The sequence below is a fragment of the Mesocricetus auratus genome, unplaced genomic scaffold, assembly GCF_017639785.1.
Source record: "Mesocricetus auratus isolate SY011 unplaced genomic scaffold, BCM_Maur_2.0 Super-Scaffold_100024, whole genome shotgun sequence".
In the NCBI taxonomy this organism is placed as follows: Eukaryota; Metazoa; Chordata; class Mammalia; order Rodentia; family Cricetidae; genus Mesocricetus; species Mesocricetus auratus.
This window is the reverse complement of record NW_024429205.1, coordinates 29,631,569-29,657,554: the sequence shown is the minus strand read 5'-3', so window position 1 is coordinate 29,657,554 and position 25,986 is coordinate 29,631,569. Positions and strand designations below refer to the sequence as shown.

At 47.5% G+C, this 25,986-nt stretch overlaps 1 protein-coding gene across 1 annotated transcript in view; it reads right to left on the bottom strand.

The window, feature by feature from the left end:
* Positions 1–5,540: 5,540 nt before the first annotated feature.
* The window catches only part of Galm (galactose mutarotase), a 35,483-nt gene continuing 15,037 nt past the window's right edge, over positions 5,541–25,986 (bottom strand). Inside the window, exons 4-7 of the mRNA XM_005073617.4 lie at positions 21,730–21,811; positions 8,992–9,133; positions 7,328–7,502; positions 5,541–6,761 (exon numbers count right to left, since the gene is read on the bottom strand). Of these exons, the coding sequence (XP_005073674.1) occupies positions 6,684–6,761; positions 7,328–7,502; positions 8,992–9,133; positions 21,730–21,811 (477 nt within the window). The 3' untranslated portion in view covers positions 5,541–6,683. The remainder of the gene's footprint in view (positions 6,762–7,327; positions 7,503–8,991; positions 9,134–21,729; positions 21,812–25,986) is intronic.

Sequence of the window (25,986 nt, the reverse complement as noted above, 5' to 3'; positions counted from 1 at the left end):
TTGTGGGGTATTTTGTCACAGCATAGAGAAAAGTAACTAATACAGTTGGTGTGGGTAAAGCAAAAGTTTTGTTTCCCAGCTGGTGTGCTGTCTCTACGGGTAAAGGCACTTGCTGCTACACTGGATGACCAGAGTTTAATTCCCCAGAATCCAAGTGGTGGAGGGAGAAAACCAACTACTTGTGGGCCCCGGACAATGGGAGAGAGGCCTGGCCCTAACGCTCTGGCTGGCTTTTGGGAACCTGTTCCTAATGCTGAGTTGCCTTACCCAGCACTAATACAAGGAGAGGAGCTTAACCGTATCTCAACTTGACAACTTGACACAGACCATGCTTTCTAGGCATCCACAGGAGGCCTGCCCCTTTCTGAACAAAACCAGGAGGAGCTGATTTGGGGTGGTGAGGAGGAGGGGGGAAACTGCAGTTGGGATGTAAAATAAAAGAAAAATTTAAATTAAAAAGAAAGGCAGCCGAGCGTTGGTGGTGCACGCCTTTAATCCCAGCACTCGGGAGGCAGAGGCAGGCGGATCTCTGTGAGTTCGAGACCAGCCTGGACTACCAAGCGAGTTCCAGGACAGCATCCAAAGCCACAGAGAAACCCTGTCTCGAAAAACCAAAAAAACAACAACAACAACAAAAAACACAAAACAAAACAAAACAAACAAAAAAGAAGAAAGGCTGCACAAACCATGGAGTGTAAGGGTTAGCAGCACCCCTCCGTGGCCTCTACACGAGCTCCTGCCCCCAGGTTCCTGCTTGAGTCGCTGTCCTGACTCCCTCCACGATGAACAGTGATGACCCATGAGCCAAATTTTCCTCTTCGAGTTGCTTTTGGTCACGGTGTTTCATCACGGCAAAAGTAACCCTGACTAAGACAACAAGATAATGCTTCCAGCCTCGAAGACTATTCTCTGTGGCTTATTAATGAAAAACGTGCTTGTGAGTTAGGGAACAGACGCATCTGTGTACTTGATGTGTACAATGCTGGTGACCACAGTGAGACACTTAAAGGAAACTGGGGGGCAGCTGCTCTCATGTCTGTTTGTAATAGGATCATTTAGGGGCCTTAGAAAGACTCTACCTTAAACATGAATGGATTAATCATGTTAGTGCAAAAGGCTCTTAGTGGTTGAGAAACATTGCTTTGGGTCTCTGTTTGCTAACTGCGAACTGGCGTTAGCCTGGTTGCACACAGAGATGCTGACTTTATGTACCCTCTAGGTTCATTCCTCTAGCCAAAGCACCTTTCTGTGAAACAGCAGAAACGGCTTCAATTCACATCTGTACCAGTAGAGGTCACTGTGCTAAAGGAAATAATAAACTGGAAGCCCGGCATAGTCTTTGAGGAACTCTGGTCACTCACACCTACTAGCCATGATTATTGCATCAAAGAATCTGAAGGCTTAGTTGTTAGGTACATACATATCTTTAGATTCTGTGTGTGTGTGTGAACGAACACGTGGGGTCACAGGGTGGCTTCAAATGCAGGTCCTCTCCTATGACCTTGTTTGAGGTAGTCTCTTTGCTGCTGCTGCATACACTATGCTAGCTGACCCACAAACTTCTGGAGTTCTGTCCTGGGGTTACAGGGGAATTCTACTGTATAGGGTTCTGGGAATTCTCGAGACTTGAACTCAGGTTCTCACACTTTATAGGCCAGAGCTTTACCCACTGAACCATCGCCCTGCCTGACCTTTTATAAACTAATGCTGAAATATTAAACTGCACAAAATAGGGATGATCTATGATATTTTATTATTTATTTGTTTGTTTGGTTTTTGGAGACAAGGTTTCTTTGTATTGTTTTGGAGGCTATCCTGGAACTCACAGAGATCCGCCTGCCTCTGCCTCCCGAGTGCTGGGATTAAAGGCGTGCGCCACCACCGCCCGGCTTGACATGTTATTGAGAGAGAGAGATCACTTATGTGAGAAGCCAAGAAAGTGGAGAACAAAAGGTCTGCATGCTGCTATCCAGGCCAAAACCCGGAACCCAAAGAGTCTCCAGCTCTTTTATCCCCGTAAGTTCTAGGAGCCTGTGAACACACCCACATGGGTGTGGTCAGCGCTACGGGTACATAAGATCTCTCCCTACAACAAACCACCTCTGACTCTAGTAATATTTTCCTTCTCTGCAGGACCCCAATCCCACTTTGTTTCTATTTCAGACATGCTGGCCTAGAACATTTTTTGTCTCAGGAACTCCTGTGTTTTTAAACGTTCAGTTAAACCATTCAGCCTTTCTCAATTCGAAATCTGTTCCATCTGATGAGGAGGGGCGCCATCTCGTGCCTGGCTTTCCTCACTTTCGCTGTCCTGAGACAGCGTTCCTACACTGTCTGCTGACTGAGCACTTGCTCACAGATCTAGAAGCGGCCTGGCCTGTGAGAACCGGGCTGGGAAATCCGACAGACTCAAGTCTGCGCCGGCACCATGGCTGCCTGCTGCCATCCTATTGCATGCGCAATACCCAACCTCATTCAGGGCCTCAGACACCCACACTCTGGGGGTCAGAGAGGCCACACAGGGCGAGTGCTCATGAGTTCAAGCTGTGTGCAATCACGACGACGAGCCACACGGGGCAAACATGCCTTTCCATAGAGACATAAAGCATCTAACTGAGTAACACCTGCGAGCAATCATGAGCAAACCGACGTAAACTCAGCCTATCCGCTACCCTGGGGAGGAGCACGAAAACACAATCCGAGTGCGAGTCCATGTTCTAAAGAAACGAGGTCATGAGACTCTTGTTTTCTTGGAGCTTTCTCACAAGCACTCAGAATTCTCCTCAGATGATTCTATCTTGGATCATGTTCTGACAACTAGGCTTTTCTCCTCCTCCTTTTATTATTACAATTATTTTATTTTGAGACCGGATTTCTCTACATAGCCCTGGCTGTCCTGGAACTCGCTCTGTAGAGCAGGCTGGTCTCGAACTCACAGAGTTCCTCCTGCCTCTGCCTCCCGAGTGCTAAGATTAAAGGCGTGTGCCACCATGCCCGGCTTGTGCTAAAGGTTTAAGACATTACACACACTCCTAGATCATGGGTTTTGCAATGATAGATTCTATCAAATTTCCCCTCTAATAAAGTAGTATTAATTTATGTTTGTACCAGTGGTAATTGGGCAGAAACTCTCTATTTATCAGTACTATATAATACAAATTGTGGTGGCCTGAATAAAGATGGTCCCCACAGGCTCATGTATTTGAACGTGCGATCCCCAGTTAGCGGAACTGTTTAGGATCAGGATTCATGACTTTATTGGAGGAAATCTTACTGGGGATGGGCTTTGAGGTCTTAGCTTTCTCTGCCTCTCATCCTCTGTCTCCTCCTCGTGGATAAGGATGTGAGCTCTCAGCTACTGCTACAGCACACCATGACTGCCTGCATCATGCCACACACAACACCCCCCATTATGGTCATGACTCACCCTCTGAAACTGTAAGCCCCTGATAAACTTTTACAAGTTTGTCTTGGTCATGATGCTTTGCCACACAATTGAAAAGTAACTAAGATATTAATTAGGAGTTTTTCTCTCCCTAAGCAAAAAAACGAGGGATTTGCCTTTATTCTTGTATATAGTGCCAATAGGACTGGGCTTCTTATTAAAGGATATACACATGGACCCTAGATCGACCATGATGAGTTCTTCACAAGGATTTCATCAAGGTCAGATGAAACCATCCATTCACATATACAACCATTATGATGAAGTTAAAATATTATGGAGAATACTAGCAAGATGGTTGCTGCCACATTAATTCTTCCATGAAGACATAAGTATCTATTCACCCCAGATAGAGCCCCAAACACAGACTAAGCTAAGCTGTCCACCCAAGTCCAACTTGATGAGCCAATGAGTTTATCAGGTTTCCTTGCAGAGTGTGGCTGCTGCCACTGCTACAGGCGTGTGGGCAAACCAAAGCAGCTGTGTGCTGCCAAGTTCCACCCAATCCTGGATGACAGCTTTGTGGAAGGCAAGAGTCCCTTGTACCTCTTTCAGGCAGCTTGACTGACAGGAGTCTCCTATCTCCAGTGATTCTTTACTGCTTGTGATGGCTGCCCTCGGCTGTCACGCTGACTACACCTGGAATGAACTGATGTCCACGTGGAGGGCACAGCTGTGAGGGATTTCTGCTTAATTTGGAGCAGGAGGATCCACCTCTAATCCAGATCTTTGAGACAGGAAGAGCCACCACTAATCTGGGTCACACCTTCTGCTGGAAGCCAATACAAGGACAGGGAGAAGGAAGGTTTTACTCACTGCCTCTTGCTCTCACCTCACTAGGAAGTCCATTCCTTCACGTGAGTTAGAGCCTACTTCTTGGAAATTCTGGTGCACACTGAAGACCAGTTGAGACATCCAGCCTTGTGGACGGAACAACTAGTGAATTCTTGGAACTTCTGTTGATAGGCAACCATTGTTTGATTAGCTGAACCACAATCTGTAAGTCATTCTAATAAGTCTCCCATACACACACACACACAAACACACACAAACACACACACACAATGTAATCCCCTTTATATGTGTGTGTGTATATATCAGAGAGAGAGAGATCCATTTTATAATCTCTCTGACTGACTGACACACTGCCTCTGTAATCCGGAGGGACCTTGCAAATCTCACAACTCTTAGGAACTTCCTGACTCTTATAAGCCTGTCTTGCTTCCAGGATAGTTCTCAACCTTCCTAATACTGTGGTCCTTTAATACAGTTCTTCATGTTGTGGTGGCCCCCAACCATAAAATTATTTCATTGCTACTTCAGAATAATTTTGCTACTGTTATTAACCACAATGTGATTATCATATAATCAATATATGGTATGCAGGATATCTGATATTTGACCCCCAAAGGAATTGTGACCCACAGGTTAAGAACCACTGCTCTAAGAGGAGGAAACCGCTCCCCACAATGGGAACACTAAGAACTTATTTGTAAGAGGGTCCCAGAAGAACATGATCAAAGAACAGATGGTTAGGGAGCAGTGATGCGTTCAGCCTGTGTGTCTGCTCACAGAGGAAGAGGAACAGGGCTGCAGCTCCAAGCGCCTGGCTTTTGTTGCTTGGGGCTGTGGTCAGCTTGAACATCTGCTGCCCACCCTTTCCGCATGTCCATCATCTTTGGAGGCCCCAGGCCAGAAGAGAAAGAAGGTGGTCCCTATCTCAGCTTTAGGTCTTCCCCCAAAGGCCTGCATCCATCTTCCCCCTGCATCAGGGGCGAGAAGACAAGGCTAGGACCATGGCTCAGTGAGTAAGCATTCTTGCAGTGCACTCGTGGGCACCTGAGTGGACCGCTAGCACCCACACGAGGCTGGGCACCGTCATGCACACCTGTAACCCCAGTGAGGACGGGCGAGGCTTCCAGGTTCAGTGAGAGGCACTGACTCAGGGAATGGAGTAGAGAAGGAAAATGAAGATGTCCAAAGCCCTCCTCTAGCCTCCACAGGCACATGTGTGTGTGCATACACAAGCATACATATTTACACACACTAGTGCACACACGTACATACGTGCACACATGAATGACCAAGTCTCCCAAAAGTGAAATTTTGGTTTTATTTCAACTGACTGTAGCAGATGATAACAAACTGTTTCTTTTTCGAAATCAGCAGCCTACACTAAGCCCATGGCCTCCATGCATCTCTTCCCTAGCAGCGTCTGCTTCTCGTGCAGCGTCGTCCTCTAGGCACTGCGGTGTGAGGTGCTCACATTCGTCTCCTGCCTTCTGTGTCTGCGCAGCCTTTTACACCTCAGCTGGCTTCTAGCTGACCTCAGAGGCAGGGACATCTGAAGTCTTCTGGATATTTAGAGATTATGGTTTAAGTCATACCATAAAGTTAGTTCAATTTACTCTAGTGCTTCTAAAGTGATTTTTTTTTATTTTTAAGACTTTAAAATTGTGCATATGTGATATATGTGCACATGAGTGTGGGTACTTAAGATAGTTCAACTTATTCTAGTGTTTCTAAAGTGAATTTAATTTTTAAGATTTTTTAAAAATTGTGTATAGGTGATGTATGTGCACATGAGTGTGGGTACTCATGTAGGCCAAGAGAGGGCACTCAATCCCCTAGAGCTAGCATTACAGGCAGCTGTGAGCCTGTTATGGGTGCTGGGAACCATACTGGTCCTCTGCAAGAGCAGTGTGTGTTCACTGCTGAAACACCTTTGATGCCCCTAAAGTACATCCAAGAACAAAGGCTCTGACGGAGCAGGCTCCAAACCCCAGCCTGTCCTTCAGTGACCCTAGGAATGTCTAGGCAGACTGAGGTAGAGAGAGGTACAGAGGAGACTTGAATTCTCATAGCTTGAACTCAGGTTTAGGTTAAAACTGTTATACTAATTTCTGGAGGGAGTCTGAGGTAAAAGAGGAGACAGAAGAAGAGTTCCATCAAAGAAAGGAAGTCTTGAAGAAAATAGACGAGATGGCACCTATCTATACAGGGTTAGAGTCCTGAGGACCACTCCTGACTAGGGTCAGGCCTTAGAGGATGGCACTGGGGTAGAGTTAATTTGTCCTCTGACCTGGATAGAGAACAGAGCTGGTTATCAGACATGGCCAGAAGCCAGCTGCTGGAAAAGGAGATCAGCATTCAAGCTGATTATAACAGCTGCAGTTTTAGTGCTTCTAGGTCTTCTCCAGGCAGGCTAGTGGGGGCCAGGCCACATCTTCAGTCTTCTTTAAGCAACAGAGAACTTGAGCCAAGTGGTGTGGTTGTACTCCTCCTCAGGCTGCAGCAGCACCGGAGGGAACCGGGGCTGCAAGGGAAATCAGCAGTTAGACCTCGCCAGCCATCCCCTGCACGAGGCTCTAAGCCATCGTTGTGGGCTGGTACCTGTGAGGACAGTGTGTTACCGATTTGCAGTGAAATGAACGGGAATCTACCATAGCCAAGCCACTTTGTCAAAGCAAGACTTGGCTACAGGAGCCGATGCCTTGATTTATACTCTGGAGTAACACACAAGCTTCTTCCCAGGGCTGGCAGTGTGAGCAGGAGTGCTCCAAGCAGCAAGCAGAGAGGAAAGGAGAGAACAAACAGGAAGAAAAGATTTGGAAGGCCTTGTGGAACGGGGTGGGCCGGCAAGATGGTTGAGTGGGGAAAGGTGAGTTTTCTCACTGGAACCTCCCCCACAAAGGGCAGAGAATGAGTGGGAATTGACAAGGAGAGACACTGAGCAAAGGTGCTGACGGCTTTAACAACGGTTACTGAGCTATGGGTTTTCTGTGGTTGTATAATCTGAAAAGCACAAACAGACTGTCAGGACCTGCCACACCGTGTGACACTGAATCAACGTCACTCTGACAAGCTAGCTTGCGGCTTTACCTGATTGACTGCATCAGGCCAGTTCTGAGTCTCGAGGCAGAAGCCAGAGTGCTTGGGGTAGACTGCTCCACCCTTGCCCCTCAGAGTGCCATCCAGGAAGTTGCCCGTGTAAAACTGGACGCCAGGTTGGGTGGTGTATACTTCCAGGACCCGCCCACTTCCAGCATGGCGCACCCTGGAGACAAAGACAAGTCGTATCTGAGCTTTCCGGGAAGGAAGAGGTCAAGAAACAGCTTTGGGGCGGGAACCAGACCTGGCTACACAGGGAGGGCGAAGAGGATTTGGGAGATAAGAATAGGATGGAGATTATTCTGGGAGCTGCCCAGGGAAGGCATGAGCTGTTGGCTTATGAGGACCCTCAGAAACAACTTCTCAGATGATGTTGGCCTGGGACCTATCTGGGGCATGGTAACACACAGTCATGGGGGTCAGGGAGGAGCAGCCGGGCTAGCGAGAGGCAACTCTGGGCCTTGAGGGTCTTCTGCTGTGATGCTGGACTTGTACTTGCTGGTGAGCACGCTGTCACTGCTACTGAGATACAGTCCCCAAGGGTGTGGCCCAGGCTGCACTGGGGCTCACAGAGCTCTTCCTGCCTCTCCTTCTGCAGTGCTGGGATTAAAGGCACATGCCCCCATGTCCAGCCACGGAGTCTGAAACATTTACTTTGTTTTGGGTTTTCAAGACAGGGTTCCTCTGTGTAGCCCCATTTGGCCTGAAACTCACTCTGTAGACTAGGCTGGCCTCAAACTCACAGAGATCCACCTGACTCTGCCTCCCAAGTGCTGGGATTAAAGGCGTGCGCCACCACTCAGCCGGGGTCTGTACTTCTTGCCACGGGGATATAAAAAAAGGCTGGTGTCAGAGTCTTACCAGGAAATCACACAAGAAACCATTCAAACAAAGAATATTGCTGTGCCAGGGGGATGGCTCAGTCACTACAGCGCTTGTACAAGCCTGGCCCTGAGAACCAATTTCTGAAAGAATCCCCCTTCTTCCCCACAATGCACACTCATAATAATAATGTAATTTAAAATTTAAATGCAAAATACACTGTCCACCAAGAGGCTGGAGAAAATGTCTGGAAGAAGGGGCCCAGATGTGGGATCAATGGGGAGAAGACAGGGTAGAGGCGCTGAGGGGAGGAGCAGGGCGTCTTGAGCAGGTGGAACTCAGAGGCCCTGGTTCCTAGAGCTCCAGGGAGATCTGGGAAGCCCTGTTTGTCTCTATCAGGGGTCTGAGTTACCTCTCCCCAGACTCCTTAGTCTACAGTCACGCCCTGACTAGTTGACTCTAGGAACGGGATTTGTGTAAGAAGAGTGTGTGCACTCACTGGACTACAAACTGGGGTGGGAGTGGTGAGAGCTAAGAGGAGTGCAGTCTCCAGTCCTGACCTGGGACTGTCCCAAGGGCTCTGGACGCTCAGTGAAAGCAGGAGTGACCCAGCAGAAGAGGGACTTACAGGACAGGCAGAGGCGGGAAGCCAGAGAGGATGCTGGGGAGGATGAACTCTACAGAGGTCACTCATGGCACAGGAATTCCCAAAGCTGTGGGATATGGCATTTGACCCTGGCTCCTATCAAACGCTGAAGCTGTCATAGGGAAAGCTCCTACAAGAACTGCTATTTCTTCTCCCCTACAGAGGCAATAAGGACAAAGTTCCCAACCGTGCACAGAAATGCTTTTCTTTCGATCCCGTCAGACAGAAATTGTGGTCGAAACCATGGAGGTGATGATCCTGCAGGTGTTTTCCAAGCTCCACTGGCTTTCTCAGGTCAAATGCGGTTCCTTCCACTGGAGCAATGACTCCTGGGAAGAGAGTGGAAACAATAGAGGCAGCTGTTACTAAGACCAAAGCTTTGCATACACCATCTTGAGAGCCTACTGGTCCTGGTCTCTCAGCCTTCGTTTCAGTGTGTAGAGGAGAATGAGTTGAGGGTTCCCTTGATCAGAATATGCAACTGATTACCAAATGCAGTATTTAAAACATAAAAGTAGCAAAAGGGTGGGACCAGCTCTGTTGGTAGAGCCCTCCCAGAGCACACAAGAAACCCTGGGAAACTAGAAGCCATGGTCCACATCTGTGATCCCAGCACACAGAGGTAGAGGCAGGGGGGTCAGAGGCTTACATGTGCCAGTTGTGGTAGTGCACACCTTTAACCCCAGCACTTGAGGCAGAGTTCAAGGCCAGGATGGTCTACTTAGTGAGTTCCAAGACAGCCAGGGTTATGTAGACATACCCTGTCTCACCCCCCCCAAAAGATTAGATCTTGTCTCAAAAACCCCCAAATACACATACAAAAAAATTTGAGTTGGGGAGATAGTTTAGTGGGGAAAGCTTTTGTCCTGCTGCATCCAAATGCTCAAAACCAGTGTAACAGCTGGACTCAACAGCACTCATTTGTAATCCAAGCATTCCTACGACAGGATGGGATGCAGAGACAGGAGAATTGTGGGAAGCTTGTGGGCCAGCTATCCTAGTGTATGCAGAGGGGACAAGAGAGACCAAAACTCACACCAGGTGAACAGTGCGTGGCAGAGCACGGTCCAGGAATGGAGTCGGATGAGGAGTGTGTCTAGGAGAAAACTGAGTGCTTGTGAGAAAACTTCAAGAGAATAAGGATAAGAGTCTTGTGACCTCAGTCTCTTCAAAACCACTGAATTATTCTCGGAATGTGTTTTGTGCCCCTCCCAGGTGTAGCAGACAGGAGGGAGTTCACTTCAGATTATTAATCACAACTGGCTGCGGTTATGTGTTTATATTCCTCTATGGAAAACACACTTTTGCCAAGTACGGTCTGACTGTTACTTGCAGTGATTGGACACTTCACCTTATCCGGTGCTCTGAATAAAGCTGGCTATTGCATGAGACTCTGGTCCACCTCCTTTATTGGCTCCATATTCCCAGGTCCCACTGACTCCAGAGAGGCAAACAGGTGAGGGCTGATACATGAAATTGTTCTCTTAACCCCACACATTCGCGTACAGGTGTGCATCTGCACTTACAACCACAAAAATGCACACACACACACACACACATCATATGCACACACATATGAATGAAGCTTTTTAAGAGTGTGTGCACAAGTGTGTGTGTACGCATGAATGTGGGGACACCAGACCTTGAGCAGAAACCCACTTCCCCTTCGGCCTGGGAGCAGGCATCTGTGTAATGTTTACTGGAAACAATTCAGTGCTTTAAAGCTTCATAGGGCTCAGATAAGGGCTTGCTCACTGAAATACCATGACTGTCACACCCCCTACGGCTAGATGCCTCTTCCTGTCCCTGCCCCCTGTGGTGTCTCCCCGATTCTGGGGCCGGAGATTAAACCACCAGCCAGGAGGGTGAGAAGTAAAAAAAGAATGGTATGTAAATGGATGGCAAAAGTCCTTAAAAAGGGAAGCTCTTTTTTCTTGGAGAGACTTCTCCTGAGACTTCTCCTGAGACTCCTCCTGAGAGCTCTCCTAAGCGGACTGGGGTCTCCTCCTAAGCTGACTTGGGAAGCATAAAGTTTTCTTAAAGCAACCGACCGGTCTCTGTGTCATCTATCCCGACCACCTCGCTACATTCTCGGATGCAGGCCGCACAGCAGGTGCGACACATGAATGCAGGTGTCTGTGAGGTCCAGAAGCAGGTGTCAGGTCTCCTGCAGCTGCAGTCACAGGTAGTAGTGAGACACCCCACATGGTGCTGGGAGTCAAACTGGGGTCTTCCGCTTAGTCATCCTCCAGCCCCTGAATTTTTTTTAAGTGAAAAAAAAATCAAGGAAAGGCATATTCTTCATTAAGAATTGTGATGATCAGTCATCGTCAACACCACAGGATGTAGAACCCTCTAGAAGACACACCCTGTCAAGCTGTTTCCAGAAAGTTCAAAGAGGAAAGACCCCGAATATGGTTGCCCATTTCATTGTCTGGAGTCTCAGACTGAATAAAAAGGGAAAAGGGAGGCAGGTGGCTGAGCACTGTGACCCCCCCTGACTTGAGGGACAGGCTGCCTCAGGCTCTGGCTGCCACAGTCCAGAATAGTCACTAAGCCAGACTCCCCACAGTAATTAACTGTGCCCTCTTAAATCATGAGCTCTTAGGTTGCTCTTAAACAGGTGCTTGTTACAATGATGAGAAAAACCATGACTACAAGGTTAAGTTGGACAAAGGGTAATGGTTGCTCTATCCTTGGGCTCATAATGAAGCTTTAGCCATGAGTGACCGGACTCTAGCAAGTCTGGGATTAGTGACTCTTTTCTTCCTCAGAGACCGGGTTTCTCTGTTCAGTCCTGACTGTCCTGGAGCTCACTCTGTAGACCAGGCTGGGCTTGAACTCACAGAGTTCCACCTGCTTCTGCCTCCCTAGTGCTGGGAATTAAAGATGTGTGCTACCACCTCTTGCCTGAGATTCGTAAACCACTGTGGGCCAGTATTAGCTAAAGGGACATCGGCAATTACCCTGTTCCAGGCACATCCCTATCAGACTGTAGACACTCCAATCTGTGTTGAGAACAGTTAGTGCTTCTGGAACAATCGAGAGAAAGCTGGGATGCATGGTCATTCTGTGGACTGCCACTTGACTCAGCGCTTTGAGGGATGCAGTGCCTAGGTGAGTTATGGTTTGGTGAGCACTGCTTCCCTGTATGCAAGCCAGATTCCCCAGGTTCATCACAATGACACAGATGAGTGGCCAGTCCCGAAAGGACCCTACTGTGTGCGGACCAAAGAGCAAACCATAGAGGAGATGTGGTGGTCATCATACAACAATGCCAAGTCCAGAGCATCTCTGTTCAGCAATACAGAGGTCAAGAGACCATCACAATAATTAAGGCTGGGCAGATGGTGTGTACCTTTAGTCCCAACACTCAGAAACAGAAGGATTTCTGTGAGTTTAAGGGCAGCCAGGGCTCCGTGATCCCATCTTAAAAACAAAACCAAAAACAAAGCCACTGAAATAATTATGTAAGTGAAAAGAGAACCAGCTTGGCTATTAAAGCCCTTTAGTTCTGCTTTTTTTTTTTTTTTGGTTTGGTTTTTTTTTTTTTTTTCGAGACAGGGTTTCTCTGTATTGTTTTAGAGGCTGTCCTGGAACTCGCTCTGTAGACCAGGCTGGCCTCGAACTCACAGAGATCCGCCTGCCTCTGCCTCGAGAGTGCTGGGATTAAAGGCGTGTGCCACTCACGTCCAGCTGTCTCTTAACTTTTTCTCAAAGTCATTCTTGACTCACAGTCTAAACTTTGTGACAGTCCTAATGATTATGAACACTTCCCCATAAGGTATAGAGAGAGAAGACTCTAGGAAATAAAGGAAGCCATGGAATTTCATGACAGTGACACAGGGCACACTGTAGACCCGTTTCACCGATACTGAGCGAACTGCAAGATGTCCTTTTCTGTGACTCCCACAACATTCTGGTAAAGTCCAACTGACCTTTGAGCTGGCTCATCAGTTAAGAGCAAACTGGCTGCTCTTCCAGAGGACCCAGGTTCAATTCCCAGCATCCATATGGTAGCTCACAAAATGCCCACTAACACCCATTCCAGGGGATCTGAGGTCCTCCTCTTCTGGCCTCTGCAGGCACACAGAATAAATGCAGGAAAAACAAATACCCACACATAAAATAAAAAGACACTCTCTACGTCATGCACGGTGACACATACTTGTGATCTCAGCAATACAAGGATGAGGCAGGAGCATCACCGTGAGCATCACATCTGAGGTACAGACCCTATCTCAAGACACCAGTGACAATAACAGGGGGAAACTGTAATCTACAGCCAAGAACGGTGCTGTATGCAATGCCAGCCCCTGGGGGCTGGGCAAGAATATCTCAAGTTTGAGGTCAGCACACCGACATGAACTGGAGCCTTTGCTTAATGGGAAAGTTGAGACTGCCTGAACCAATGTGGAAAACAGGAGCCATTACGAAGGCGGCAGCGCTCTGTGACAAAGTCAGAATGCCTGTCCAGAAAGGCCTTGTGAGCCGCCTCATCCAGACAGACCCCTCACCTTGCAGAGAGAGACACTAACCCAGGTGCAAAGGGACTTGCCTGACACAGCTCGAGAGCCTCTGAGTCTCCAGATGTCCCTGGAGGCCCTGTGTGACTCACTACAATGTGTCTGCCTTGATGACAGCACCTTCCGCCCTAAGCCCCCAAGTTCTCTTGGTTTTTCTAAGATTCTGGAAAAAGAGCACGTTCTTTTAACTTTGGTTAACCTGCATATACGAGTTTCTGCTTTGTGCTAAGAACAGGAAAGAGACGTCAATCATGCTTTAGCAAAGCTGTGTGTACAGAAAATGAAAAGGAAATGGAAAATGTGTTCTCAGAGAGGATGCCATATCATGGCTCTAGTTTAGAAGTCACCAGGTATTTCCTTCCTTCCTTCCTTCCTTCCTTCCTTCCTTCCTTCCTTCCTTCCTTCCTTCCTTCCTTCCTTCCTTCCTTCCCTCCCTGTCCATTCATCTCTCATGTGCAGCAAAACCTAAAGCCTGGCAGTTGGTAACCTCTGACCCAAAGATGTGGCGGTACAGCTCACGGGCGCAGGAGTGACTTGACTGAACCTGCTTCCTCATTCCAGCAAAGCCTGAGGACACGCAGCAGTGAGGACACACAGATGCTGTTCACATGGCTACAGCCTGAGACCTGAAGCTGCAGGGAAGTAGCTGTGGTTGAGTGTGGGCGGACTTAACATCTTGGGGCTTGCTTGCAGTCAGCAAGGGGAGGGAGAGAGGTGAGAGAGTGGAGAGCACTCTCAAAGGGGCGCTGCAGCGATGGCTCCTGGCCTAAGCTGCGGTGGGGTAGGGTGAAGGGAGGTCCTGAGTGGGTGGGTCACGGAAGGGTGAAGGGACCCTGTGGCCCTGAAGAATGACAGGCATTCTGAAGAGTGGCCACAGAGGCTGCCACGGGAGCAAACAGTCAAGCCTAGGGCTGTAGCACTGAGCATGCAAGAACACAGGGAGGTCGGGGACACCTGATGACAGCATGGCTAAGGGACTAGGAGGTCAGGGTCCCACCAGTGTGGACAATGAAAAGACCAAGACTGATGACAAGAGCCGCCTTTAATCCCAGCCCTCAGGAGGCAGAGGCAGGCGGGTCTCTGTGAATTCAAGGTCAGCCTGGTCTACAGATCGAGTTCCAAGACAACCTCCAAAACAATACAGAGAAACCCTGTCTCGAAAAACAACAACAAAAAACAAAGAATTATGCAGGGTGGTGTTGGAGTGACAGTGATCCAGACGTGAGGGGAAGGACAGAGGCCAACAAAGGGTTCATGAGCACATCACTCTAGCTGTAGTAACAGCATCAGATGAGGTGGATCTGATCACTGAAGACAGAACTTTCTAATGCTAGGTCTCTGCCACCAGGGTCAGTCTACGAGGCTCTGCTTGCATCCTTGACACAATACTACTTACTCTCAGAAAGTGAGAACTCAAGCCCTTTTGCAACCCACCTGCCTTGATTTCTCTTATCTCACTGAGGCTCTCACCATCACATCTTATCACCAGGAATGTGGCAGTCTGCATCCCGTCCCCCATGTCCCCTCCCTCACTGACAGCCAGCATCTTTCTTTCCCCCTTGGAACTTACACACACCTCTGTAACAGCCTCAAACAACCGGGTACTGGGTGTGATTCTTTTTTTTTATGCTTATTAATAGTTTAATGTATGAAGGAAACATCCAGATTGCTGAATATGAAGGTACATATCTCACATTAATTTAAGTCTACATAAAGTAGAGCCTCTATACTGACATATTGAAATTTACTTTCTGCTTAGCCTTTTCTGTTATGTAAACAATTGTACATTTATTCGCCATTCTAAAACTTCAGGATCAAGTTTACATAATTTTGCTAAATTTCCGTGTTTGCTCAGAAGCAGTTTACAGTACTAAAACCAACCAGCCAAAGAACAGCTTCAACTGGGTGTGATTCTTGAGATGGAGTTATGGACTACCAAGTGCCTTCTGTCTGGGCTGCTCTATCAGGACATGCGCTCTGCAAACCCGACAACCATGTCACCAGAAGCTTAAGTCACAAGGAGGAGTGCGTGCAGTCAGGGTGACAGCCACACACGGAAGAGGAGTCTGCAGATGTCCCAGCACCTGCTCTGACCTTTGCTGGAGGTCCTAGAGGATGACTCGCCCTGACTAAGAACAAAGAGATTTGTTGCGTAGCAGTAACTCTAGTATAATGCTCCAGGATGTTTTTGCCTTTCAGAACTTAGAAGTCCCTGTGGAGGCTACTCTCCACCCCACCTCTGCATCAAGAGCATGGGCCCTGAAATTACTTTTGGATAGGGAATCAAACATAGGTACTGGAGAGTCCTCAGGACCCGAGTTGAATCCACAGAACCTCCATAAAAATAATTAATTTTAAAATTTAAAATGCCGGACACAATGAATGTAATCCCACCTCCAGGAAGACGCAAACAGGCAGCTGCCTGGGCTTCACTGGCCAGCAAGCCGAGCCTAATTGTTAAGTTGCAGGCCAGTGAGATCTCAAAGAACAGCAGCCGAGGTTGTCCTGTGGTTTCACATGCGTGGACACACACACAACAGGGGTTTATGAGCTTTTTTTGGTTTTTTAGCATCATCTACGTCAATGGTTGAACTGACCCCAGGAAGCATAAAGCAACATGGCAGGCAGACACAGACTCGATATAAACTTTTACAGGGTTTGAAAATGCCATGACTGTGGGACTCAGGTGGGCCAGCAGTGGTTTTCAGAGGTGTGACAAGAGCCTAATCTTTTTTTTTAAGATTTATTTATTATGTATACAGTGTTCTGCCTGCATATACATATACATAGACATATACATGTATGCCTGCAGGCCAGTAGAGGACACGAGATTTCATTACAGATGGTTGAGAGCCACCACGTGGTTGCTGGGAATTGAACTCAGAACCCCTGGAAGAGCAACCAGTGCTCTTAACCTCTGAGCCATCTCTCCAGCCCAGAGCCTAATCTTAAAAGATGAGTCATGATTGGCTAATGCAATGAGGGGAGGGAGATGACAATATGGGAATAGACTTCTGCTTCCTAGACACATTTAGATACCATCACACAAATGCTTAAGGATTCTGAGCTCTGACAATTAGGGTGTGTGGCAGAAGACGTAAGAAACAGGGTAGACAGTGAACTGCTGCTTATAAATTCTTAACCAAACACAGTGAAATAGCTGTGCCCTTTCTCTGAGTGTGTGTTGCTTAAAAAAAAAAAAAGCATTGTCTTCTACATATGTGCTGTGGCATACAAGCACCCCAACACCACCCATACAGATACTAAATAACTTAAAAAAGAAAAAGGAAGAAGAGAAGGAGAAAAAATAGGGCCAACAAAATGGCACTTGTCAAATATCCTGTGACCCAAGTTTGGTACTTAGGACCTACACTGTGGAGACGACGTCCACAAGCAGTCCTCTAACCTCCACACAGGCTACGAGGCTGTGAATACACACGGTGAATTAAAAATATGTAATTTAAAAACTTTAAATCTGGTATAAGGTCTCTAGAAACCTTTGGTGAGCTTAGTAGGAAAATGTTTTCTTCCTTAAAAGGGGGGGGCGGCTGGGCATTGGTGGTGTACGTCTTTAATCCCAGCATGGAGGGAGGGGGAGCAGAGGGAGGTGGATCTCTGTGAGTTCGAGGCCAGCCTGGTCTACAGAGTGAGTGCCAGGACAGCCTCCAAAGCTACACAGGAAACCCTATCTCAAAAAAAAAAAAAAAAAAAAAAAAAACCAAAAAACAAAAACAAAAAGCAACAAAAATAACAACAAAGGAGAGAGAGAGAGAGAGACAGTTCCAGGACAGCCTCCAAAACAATACAGAGAAACCCTGTCTTGAAAAATAAAAACAAACAAACAAACAAACAAAAAAGGGTGGGGGAGCGTAGCTGGAGAGATGAGAGATGGCTCAGACGTTAAGAGCACTGGCTGCTCTTTCTGAGTTCAATTCCCAGTAACCACATGGTGGCTCACAACTATCTGTTATATTTTTGGTTGTGAGCCTAGCCTTTAACGGCTGAGCCATCTCTCCAGCCCTCACAACTATCTGTAATGAGGTCTGGTGTCCTCATCTGGCAGGCAGCATACATGCAGGCAGAACACTATTTTAATTGAATAATAAATTATTTTTAAAAAAAGGATCAGGAGTCAGAGACAGGCGGGTCTCTGTGAATTTGAGGCCAGCCTGGTCTGCTGGGGATGTACCACAGTGGAAGGTACTTTCGTAGCATACTCAGGCCCTCGGTTCAATCCCCAGCACCAAGCACATACACACAAAGTTTAAAAATACTGTGTCTTCTGATAATGCTTTTTTTTGGGTTGGGGATGTAGTTCAGTTGGTAGAGTGCTGGCCTAGGATATGTGAAACCCTGGGTTTGATCACCAGTACTGCATGGACCGAGTGCTGTCTGCCTACAATCCCAGCACTTGGGCAATGGAAGCAGGAGAGCCAGAAATGAAAGGTTATTCTTTAACTAGAGTTTCAGGCCAGTCTGGAATACATGAAGTCCTCCCTCCCTCCCTCCCTCCCTCCCTCCCTCCCTCCCTCCCTCCCTCCCTCCCTCCCTCTCTCTCTCTCTCTCTCTCTCTCTCTGTTTCATAAGCTCCTCAGTGACTGGTCAGCACAGACCTGGGCTCAGATGGGCTGAGGCATGACCACTGAAGAAGGAGCGAGGACGACAGCAGAGCAGCACTGGGGGCTGGAGTCTGGTCTCCATGGGGACGGACCAGCCGCTCCAATCATGTCTGTGTCTTTAGCTAGTCAGGCTGGGAACAGTCAGATCTGCATGAAGGGGCCTTCAGGAACGGAACAGGGCTGCTGTTACCTCACTAAGCTAGCTTGGTAAATCGTTTCCAGAATGGCAGTTATTATTTTAGGAAACAACATAGAGAGGATGATAATGAAAAGCAACACCCTAGATGGGAGTTTTTACTCCATCCCAGCCGTCGGCAAGTAAAGCACCTTGGGGTTTTTCTGTAAAGGCAGCATTATACATTTTCACAGATCACGCCACCTCAAAGCTTGCCTGCACTTTTCTGTGCTGTGTAGCTGTGTTTGTGGCTTCATTCTGCCACTGTGTGGGTGGGTCCGTCCCCCCATAAGCCCCTTTCCATTCCACTGAGTACTTTCTGAATTTTAACTATGACTTGCAGGGGGGAGGGTACTGCTTCCAGATATGACATGACATCCACAGCAGGAAAAGCTAATCTGAATTGCAGGTCACTCTCAGGTGAGAAGACAATTTTTCACAGCTAACCCCACACAAGGCATTTACATGACAGTGTTTTTCCATCTTAGGTCCCCATCGGCACTGCATACGGGGATTTGCCCTTAAGTGAAAAGCTCACCCTGCTGCTGCCCTCTGCTCTTCTGGCTCAGCCACAGGCAGGAAGTCCCCGGCGAGTCTGGTCTTCTCCAGAGTCTGCCAGGTCCCGGTGACGGTGTCACCTTACTTTCTTTCTGAGCATTTTCCATCCTTCACACCCTTGGTGATGGCCCCAAGCTAAGGGTTAGTGACCTCCAGCCCTTTCATCTGACAACCCCAGCAGCGGGTCAGGCCACCTTCTTTGTCCAGACGTCTGAAAGAGCCAGGAGGAAGCTCACAGAAGCCCCAGCTGAGACTACATGGATTTGGGGTCTCAGTCTTCATCAGATGGATTCCCCGAGTTCTCTCATAACCATTTTACTTGACAAGTCTCTCTTCTGATTAAATCCTAACTTCACTGGTACCCATGCCTCTTGGAGGTGTCCTCTCTCTTCTTCCCTGCCTACTGGGGACAGACAGACCTACAGACAGACAGGCCTACAGCAAAGGAACTCAGGGATGAGGCCCAGGACTCCTTTCAAGTCATCTCTGTTGAGAACCACTCACAGGCCGCTCTCTCTTCACTTCCTGTCGCTCCCCATGCTCACCAGCGGCTGTTCAGTGGGGTCAGCAGCAGCACCCTTTGCTCAGAACTTTCTCATACCTAAAAAAACATTAGTGGTTTCCTCGGGCCCCTTGAGTTTGGGTCTCTTTCCTCCTGGGAACCCACAAGGTTTGCCCCACAGCTCTCTGAGGCAAACCCATCGCTCTCTTAGCTCTTCTCTAAGCCTGTCCTCCGCACGTGAAACTCCCTTCCTCCCCTCACCCACAACCACTTAATCACTATTTAATTCATCATTTCTACTGCCTAGAGGACACCGAAAAACAATCTCAGGGTGGTTCCTCAGGTGCTGTCCACCTTGTTTTTGTTTTAAGATTTATCTATTTATTGTTCTGTCTGTATATATGCCTGCACACCGGAAGAGGGCATCAGATCTCATTATGGATATATATGGGGTTATAGGCATGCTCTAAGACACCTAATATATATGGGTTCTCAAGACTGTAAGCACTCATTGAGCTGTCTTCCCCAGCCCCAGCCCCAGGCCCCTGATTTTTATCTCCTAAACATCTCTAGCACAATCAAGCCACATGAGACTCTTCCGGGAGCTCCTCCATGGCTTCTCCAGTGTTCCATTCTCTCTCTAGTCGTGTGGAAGTTAGTCAGCACTGTATGGACATGAGCTGAACTCAAGATTGCTCTGGGAGCTCACTTGAGTCATTATTTGAAGTCCCATTATCCTTCAGCCTCTTTGGGATAGAAGGACCCTAAGCATTCTAGGCACCTTTGTTGGACTTGGGGGAGGGAGACATGAGTGATAAACCGACCTCTAAGTGATCAGAACTCTGGTAAATAACTTCCACTATGACAAATTCACTTGAGTATGCCTGCAATTATCACAGGAATTCCATGGAGCCTGGCTGAACACTCACTTCTGAGCTGTCTTTATGCCAAATTTCCAGCAGGCTGGCTCACGTTTGCCAAGCTTGCAGCAGTGGGTGATGTGTTTCCTAGCAGGGAACACAAGTAGCTCAAGGAGTTATTCTGGAGTCTCACAAAACTGTTCTTGGGATCATTTTGTGGGGAGGCCCTCAGAAATGTGTCCCTTGGGAAGCATCAGTGTCATCAGGTGAGTCCTAGGGAACCTGCAGTGATCTCCTTGATGCTGTTTAGGCAGGACCTGTCCTGGAACAAGCAGCTCTAATGCCAGGGGCCTAATTTTTTACTGTCACACCTCCCTCCCTCTTTAGTGCGCGCGCGCGCGCGCGCGAGAGAGAGAGAGAGAGAGAGAGAGAGAGAGAGAGAGAGAGAGAGAGAGAGAGAGAGAGAGAGAGATGCATGCATATGAGTGTGGACACATGTGTGCCGCAGTGAGCGTGTGGCATTCAGAAGATAACTTTCAAGCATCAAGTCTCTCCTGCTACCATGGAGGTCCCAGGGCTCAAATGAGGGCCTTTTCCCATCTTGCTAGCCGTCTAATTTATTTGATTTAGACACAGACTTTTGCTATGAATCTGGGGTTGCCCTTGAACTCACTATGTATCAAACTTGCCGCAATCCTCCTGCCTCAGTCTCCAGAGTGCTGGGGTTACAGATGTGTTGAAGGTTGAATGGGGAGAGAGGTTGAAATAAAATTGAAGCGTCTTGCTGAGCCTCCCTGGGCAGCCTGTGGTCAGTCTTTCCGACCAGAGTTCTAATTTGGTCAGAATGGGGCTGCTTTCACAAGGTTTTACAGAGAGCTTTCAGAAACACACGGCGGCAGGGACAGCGGGTGAACTGGGGTGGGGGACAGAGCAGGCTGGGTAAAGCTTTTTAAAAAAAGTGGCATATTTTCTCAAGGAAAGGAATTTTAAACATTTTTTTTGTTGTTTTTTGTTTTTCGAGACAAGGTTTCTCTGTGGCTTTGGAGGCTGTCCTGGAACTCACGCTGTAGACCAGGCTGGCCTCGAACTCACAGAGATCCGCCTGCCTCTGCCTCCCGAGTGCTGGGATTAAAGGCGTGCGCCACCAACGTCCGGCTCCACAAACAACTGTGTTAAAGAGACCAAACACTTTCCTTGTGTAAGACAGGTGTCTGGTAAAGTGAAGTCATTTTTTCACTTTGAAATTTTGAAATAATTTAGATTTACAGAAATGTGGTTAAAAAGAATACATCTGGCCGGGCGTTGGTGGCGCATGCCTTTAATCCCAGCACTCGGGAGGCAGAGGCAGGTGGATCTCTGTGAGTTCGAGACCAGCCTGGACTACCAAGCGAGTTCCAGGACAGCCTCCAAAGCCACAAAGAAACCCTGTCTCGAAAAACCAAAAAAAAAAAAAAAAAAAAAAAAAGAATACATCTGTGTTATACTTTTCATCTACTTCCCTTATTGTTGACATCTTGTATAGACATGATGCATATCCAAACTGAAGAGACTGACATCATTATGCTAGTTAGCTAAACCACCACTTTTACCTAGTAAAGGTGAACAAGCAATGGTTTACACAGTAACACCTTTTCCTTGGCTGAGAACTGTGGTTCTACATGGCATAATAGTTTAAATTCACTGACCTGTAGGAATCAGAGTCTCATCCACAGGCAAATAGGCCTCGGCTGCTATGGTGACTTCATGGTCATATATATCTGGGGAGCCCTGGGAAGGAAAAGAGAAAAGAAAATTTACTGCTTGGGTATTTTGGGGGGTAGTGAGGATTGAGACAGGGTCTTTCTATGTAGTCTTGGTGTCCTGGAACTCACTACATAGACTAGGCTGGGCTTGAACTCATAGAGATCCACCTGCCTCCTCCTTAGACACCACATCTGGCTACTGGGTTTTATTTTAGGTATCTACTTTATAACTTCTGCAAAAATGTCTACATGCATTGACAGTTGACTGGTGACTATAATTAATAAGATCACTTACGTGGCCGGGCGTTGGTGGCGCACGCCTTTAATCCCAGCACTCGGGAGGCAGAGGCAGGCGGATCTCTGTGAGTTCGAGGCCAGCCTGGTCTATAAGAGCTAGTTCCAGGACAGCCTCCAAAGCCACAGAGAAACCTTGTCTCGAAAAACCAAAAAAAAAAAAAAAAAAAAAAAAAAGATCACTTACGGGTAGGTAGATAGAGCTTCCATTGCCACCAACACGTTTGGAAAAAAGTATCAAATATGATTGTAGGGTGGGCACAGTGGCCCAGTGTGGAAAGCACTTGTTGCCAAGCCCGTCTCCAGGATCCACAGGATAGGAGAGAATCAACTCCTCTAGGTTGTCCTTGGACCTCCATAAATGACCCATGTCTGTGTGTGTGTGTGTGTGTGTGTGTGTGTGTTCATGCACACATAAAGACAATTTTTAAAAAATGGCCCTAGCATGCAACTCTCTCACAAACAAGATACAAGGGATGGGGGTAGGGGTGGGGACTGACCTATAACACAGTCTTGGATAGCCAGGGACCACTTCCAGGTTCACCAGAGAAGGCCACTTGTCATTCTTCTCTGGCTCAGCTCCTACCCACAGGACACATTCCCTGTCATACAACAGGAGTCAGAACCGCAGTCCCTGCTTCTGAAGACATATGACCATCACTTCTTATTTCCAGTATCTTAAAGCCACAAGACAGAAAAAATGGGGAAGAGCAGCCAAGTGGGAGCTTTCGCTTCACGATTGTTCAGAAATTAGCTAAACCAAGGTTTCTTAACTAGGGGTGATTTTTTGCCCTCAGAGGGACATCTGCAATGTGTGAACACACAGGGCTGCTGCCTTCTAAACGGAAGAGGTCAAGGATGCTGCCGAACAGCCTAACTGCACAGAAGTCCCCCCTGCCACCAAGAATTTTCTCACCCAAAATGTCAGTGCCAATTCTGAGAAACCCTGAGCAAAGTTCTGCAGAAGCCAGGTTCCAGGGCGGCGAGCGATGTGTGAACATTGATCTTTATAGTCAGTAAGACTCAGGCTGCACAATCAAATGAGTCATTCTTAGAAGAGAGGTCAAAGTTCAGAGACAAGTGAGTCCGCGTCTAAACACAGCAGAAACGGACTTCATGACAACGCCTGGAGGCCCTGCTGCTGAGGCAGCATAGAAGGTTGGGTAGAAGCCTCGGGGGAACTAGATCAGGAGCAACAGCCTATCCTGAGAGTCCCGAAGCTTAAGAGCCATCCAGTGAGGGAGTCTGGTGGAGACGACACTCTCTAGTCTCCCAACCCAGACTGTGTCCATGTCTTCACCCCCCTTCCCCAGGAGCCTGCCTCCTTGCTGCCATTCCTTTGTAAAAGATAAATACCTACTTATGACCAGAATGCTGTTCTGGTTTCCATGGCTATAGACTGATTTCTTCTGTTGTGGAATGTCACATAAATGGCATCCCACATTAGACAGTCTTCAGTGTCTCCCATCTGTGTCACAGCACAATGCTCTTGAATGTGTCCAAGTCACTGCATCAGTGATTTGGGCCTTTGGATTTTGTTTTCCCGAGACAGGGTTTCTCTGTGGCTTTGGAGGATGTCCTGAAACTAGCTCTTGTAGACCAGACTGGTCTCCAAACACAGAGATCCGCCTGCCTCTGCCTCCCCAGTCCTGGGATTAAAGGTGTGCTCCACCAACGCCTGGCTCGATTTGGTCCTTTGTATTGCACGTCTAATATTGTTGGGCTTTATATAACTCTCCTGTAGATAAACATATGGCTTGTTTCCCACGCTTTCACAAAAGTAATAAAGCTGCCCAGGAATTTCCTTGACTGTCTTAAAAAAACCACTAAGGCAGAAGAAAATAAACCAACATGAAAACCAAAGACCAAATACAGAGATGTGAATGAGATATCAGGAAGGGTAAGGAGAGGCAAGGAGCCCACTCTCTGAACAGTCCAGCCATTTCTGCCCTGAAGAAGCAAATGTATCTTCCGTGTTTTCTGGTCTGGAAAATGCAGTGGTCTACGCTAGTGGAAGATCACTGTCAGACTCACTTCCTTTCCAAGCTGATGGAAACCTGGCATGAAACACTGGTTCCCAAACAGACCTCAAGGCCCATCTCTGAGTTCAGTGTTTTTTTCTGGTAATTTCCCCTGACTGTTGCTTGTTGTAACTGCACCATTTACATGCACAGTCCGTTATGATTGGCACAGGCCTTAAAGACCTGTCTGTGCATTGCCATGACTACTGTCTTGCAAGTGACAGACAAGAGATTTCTACCCAAACGCTACCGCCTGCCTGTTGCCATTCTCCCAGTCATGATGGCTATGGACTAACCTGAAACTACTCCCCAAATAAACTCTTTCTTCTCTAAGTGTCTTATCACAGTGATAAAAAGTAACTAAGACAGAAGTTAACTGGATAAATGGAAGAAAATGGATCCTTGATGGCACATCTGTCTAGCTGCAGCAGAACCACGCTGCTTACTTTCCATCTCAAACCTCCATGATGTACTTTCATAGCTCTACAGGCAAAAAGCTTCAACAAAAAACATGTTCCCAGCTGGAAGGCGGTGGCGCACACCTTTAGGCCCAGCACTCAGGAGGCAGAGGCAGGTGGATCTCTGTGAGTTCAAGGCCAACCTGCTCTACAGAGTGAGTTCCAGGACAGCCAGTGCTGTTACACAGAGAAACCCTGTCTCAAAAAACCAAAAACAAACAAAAAACCCAACCAAACAACAACAAAACAGTCCCTGAGTTTTGCAGTAGGCACAGACTAGGGCAGAAAGATAAAAAAGAAAAAAAAAAAAACCACCTGCAACCTACATAGCTTTTTCTTCCTTTGAAAAACATGGTTCCCCACTCCCACCTGAGGATCCCAACATTGAAACCTAAAGGTGGTGACCTGAAGTTTGGCTCCTAAACTAGAAAATTCTACTAAAAGTAGCAGATGGGTGTGGCAGCTCACACCTGCAAGCCCAGCACTGGAGTGACAGAGGGAGGGAGATTGCTCTCAATTCCAGATCAGCCTGGGCTACAGAATGAAAGCCTCCCTGAAAACAAAACAAGAACAAGTGAGGAACAGTCACCTTTGCGTTCTGAACTTTGGGGTATCTGTAAAAACCAGCTAGCTGCTACTGCAGTAACTCAGCATCAAAACCCAACAAAAGGTAAAAATGGACGATGTCGCCCGTTGGCCATCACCACCAGCTTGTAGGAAATCATGCCAAGATGATTCCAGTGATTAGATAAGCTGAGTTCTTCCCATGAGGAAGTCATGGAGCTAGAATCTACAGTTTGGCTTCACAATGAATCATAGGACAGGCTAAAACTAATAGCAGGGGATGACTTGGCTTACAGGGGACTGTTAATGAGGAAAGAGGCTATCATCAACTCTACACAGCTCTCAAATGTCATTTTATTTATTTGTTTGTTTTGGTTTTTCAAGACAGGGTTTCCCTGTGTAGCCCTTGCTATCCTGGAACTCGTTTTGTAGACCAGGCTGGCCTCAAACTCACAGGGCTCTGCCTGCCTTCTCAGATGTTGCTAAGGGTCTGGCTACTAGGCTGGTTTCAATGTTTCCACCAACAACTTCATAAAGTGCTTCGGACACAGATGATAAAACAAAGTTAGCCTTTATTGGGAAACTGAGAACATGTCTAGTAATTTAAAAAGCCAGTTCTTCTAAATTCTAGTCTAGTGTCCTGTCTATTGTACTACTCAGGGTAAGAATGACCACTAGAAGCCAGGGAGATGCTGTAGGACCACACAGCCAGAGCACTCACTACCCGTGGCACATTTAAAGGGGCTGGGCACACAGGCTCATTTCCAACATTTAAGGAAGGCATCTTAGGTGGGGGCAGTTTGGGGGCAAGCAGAAGTACAAGGGGAGCAAAATGTGCATTCATACAGCTAGATGAGAAGGAA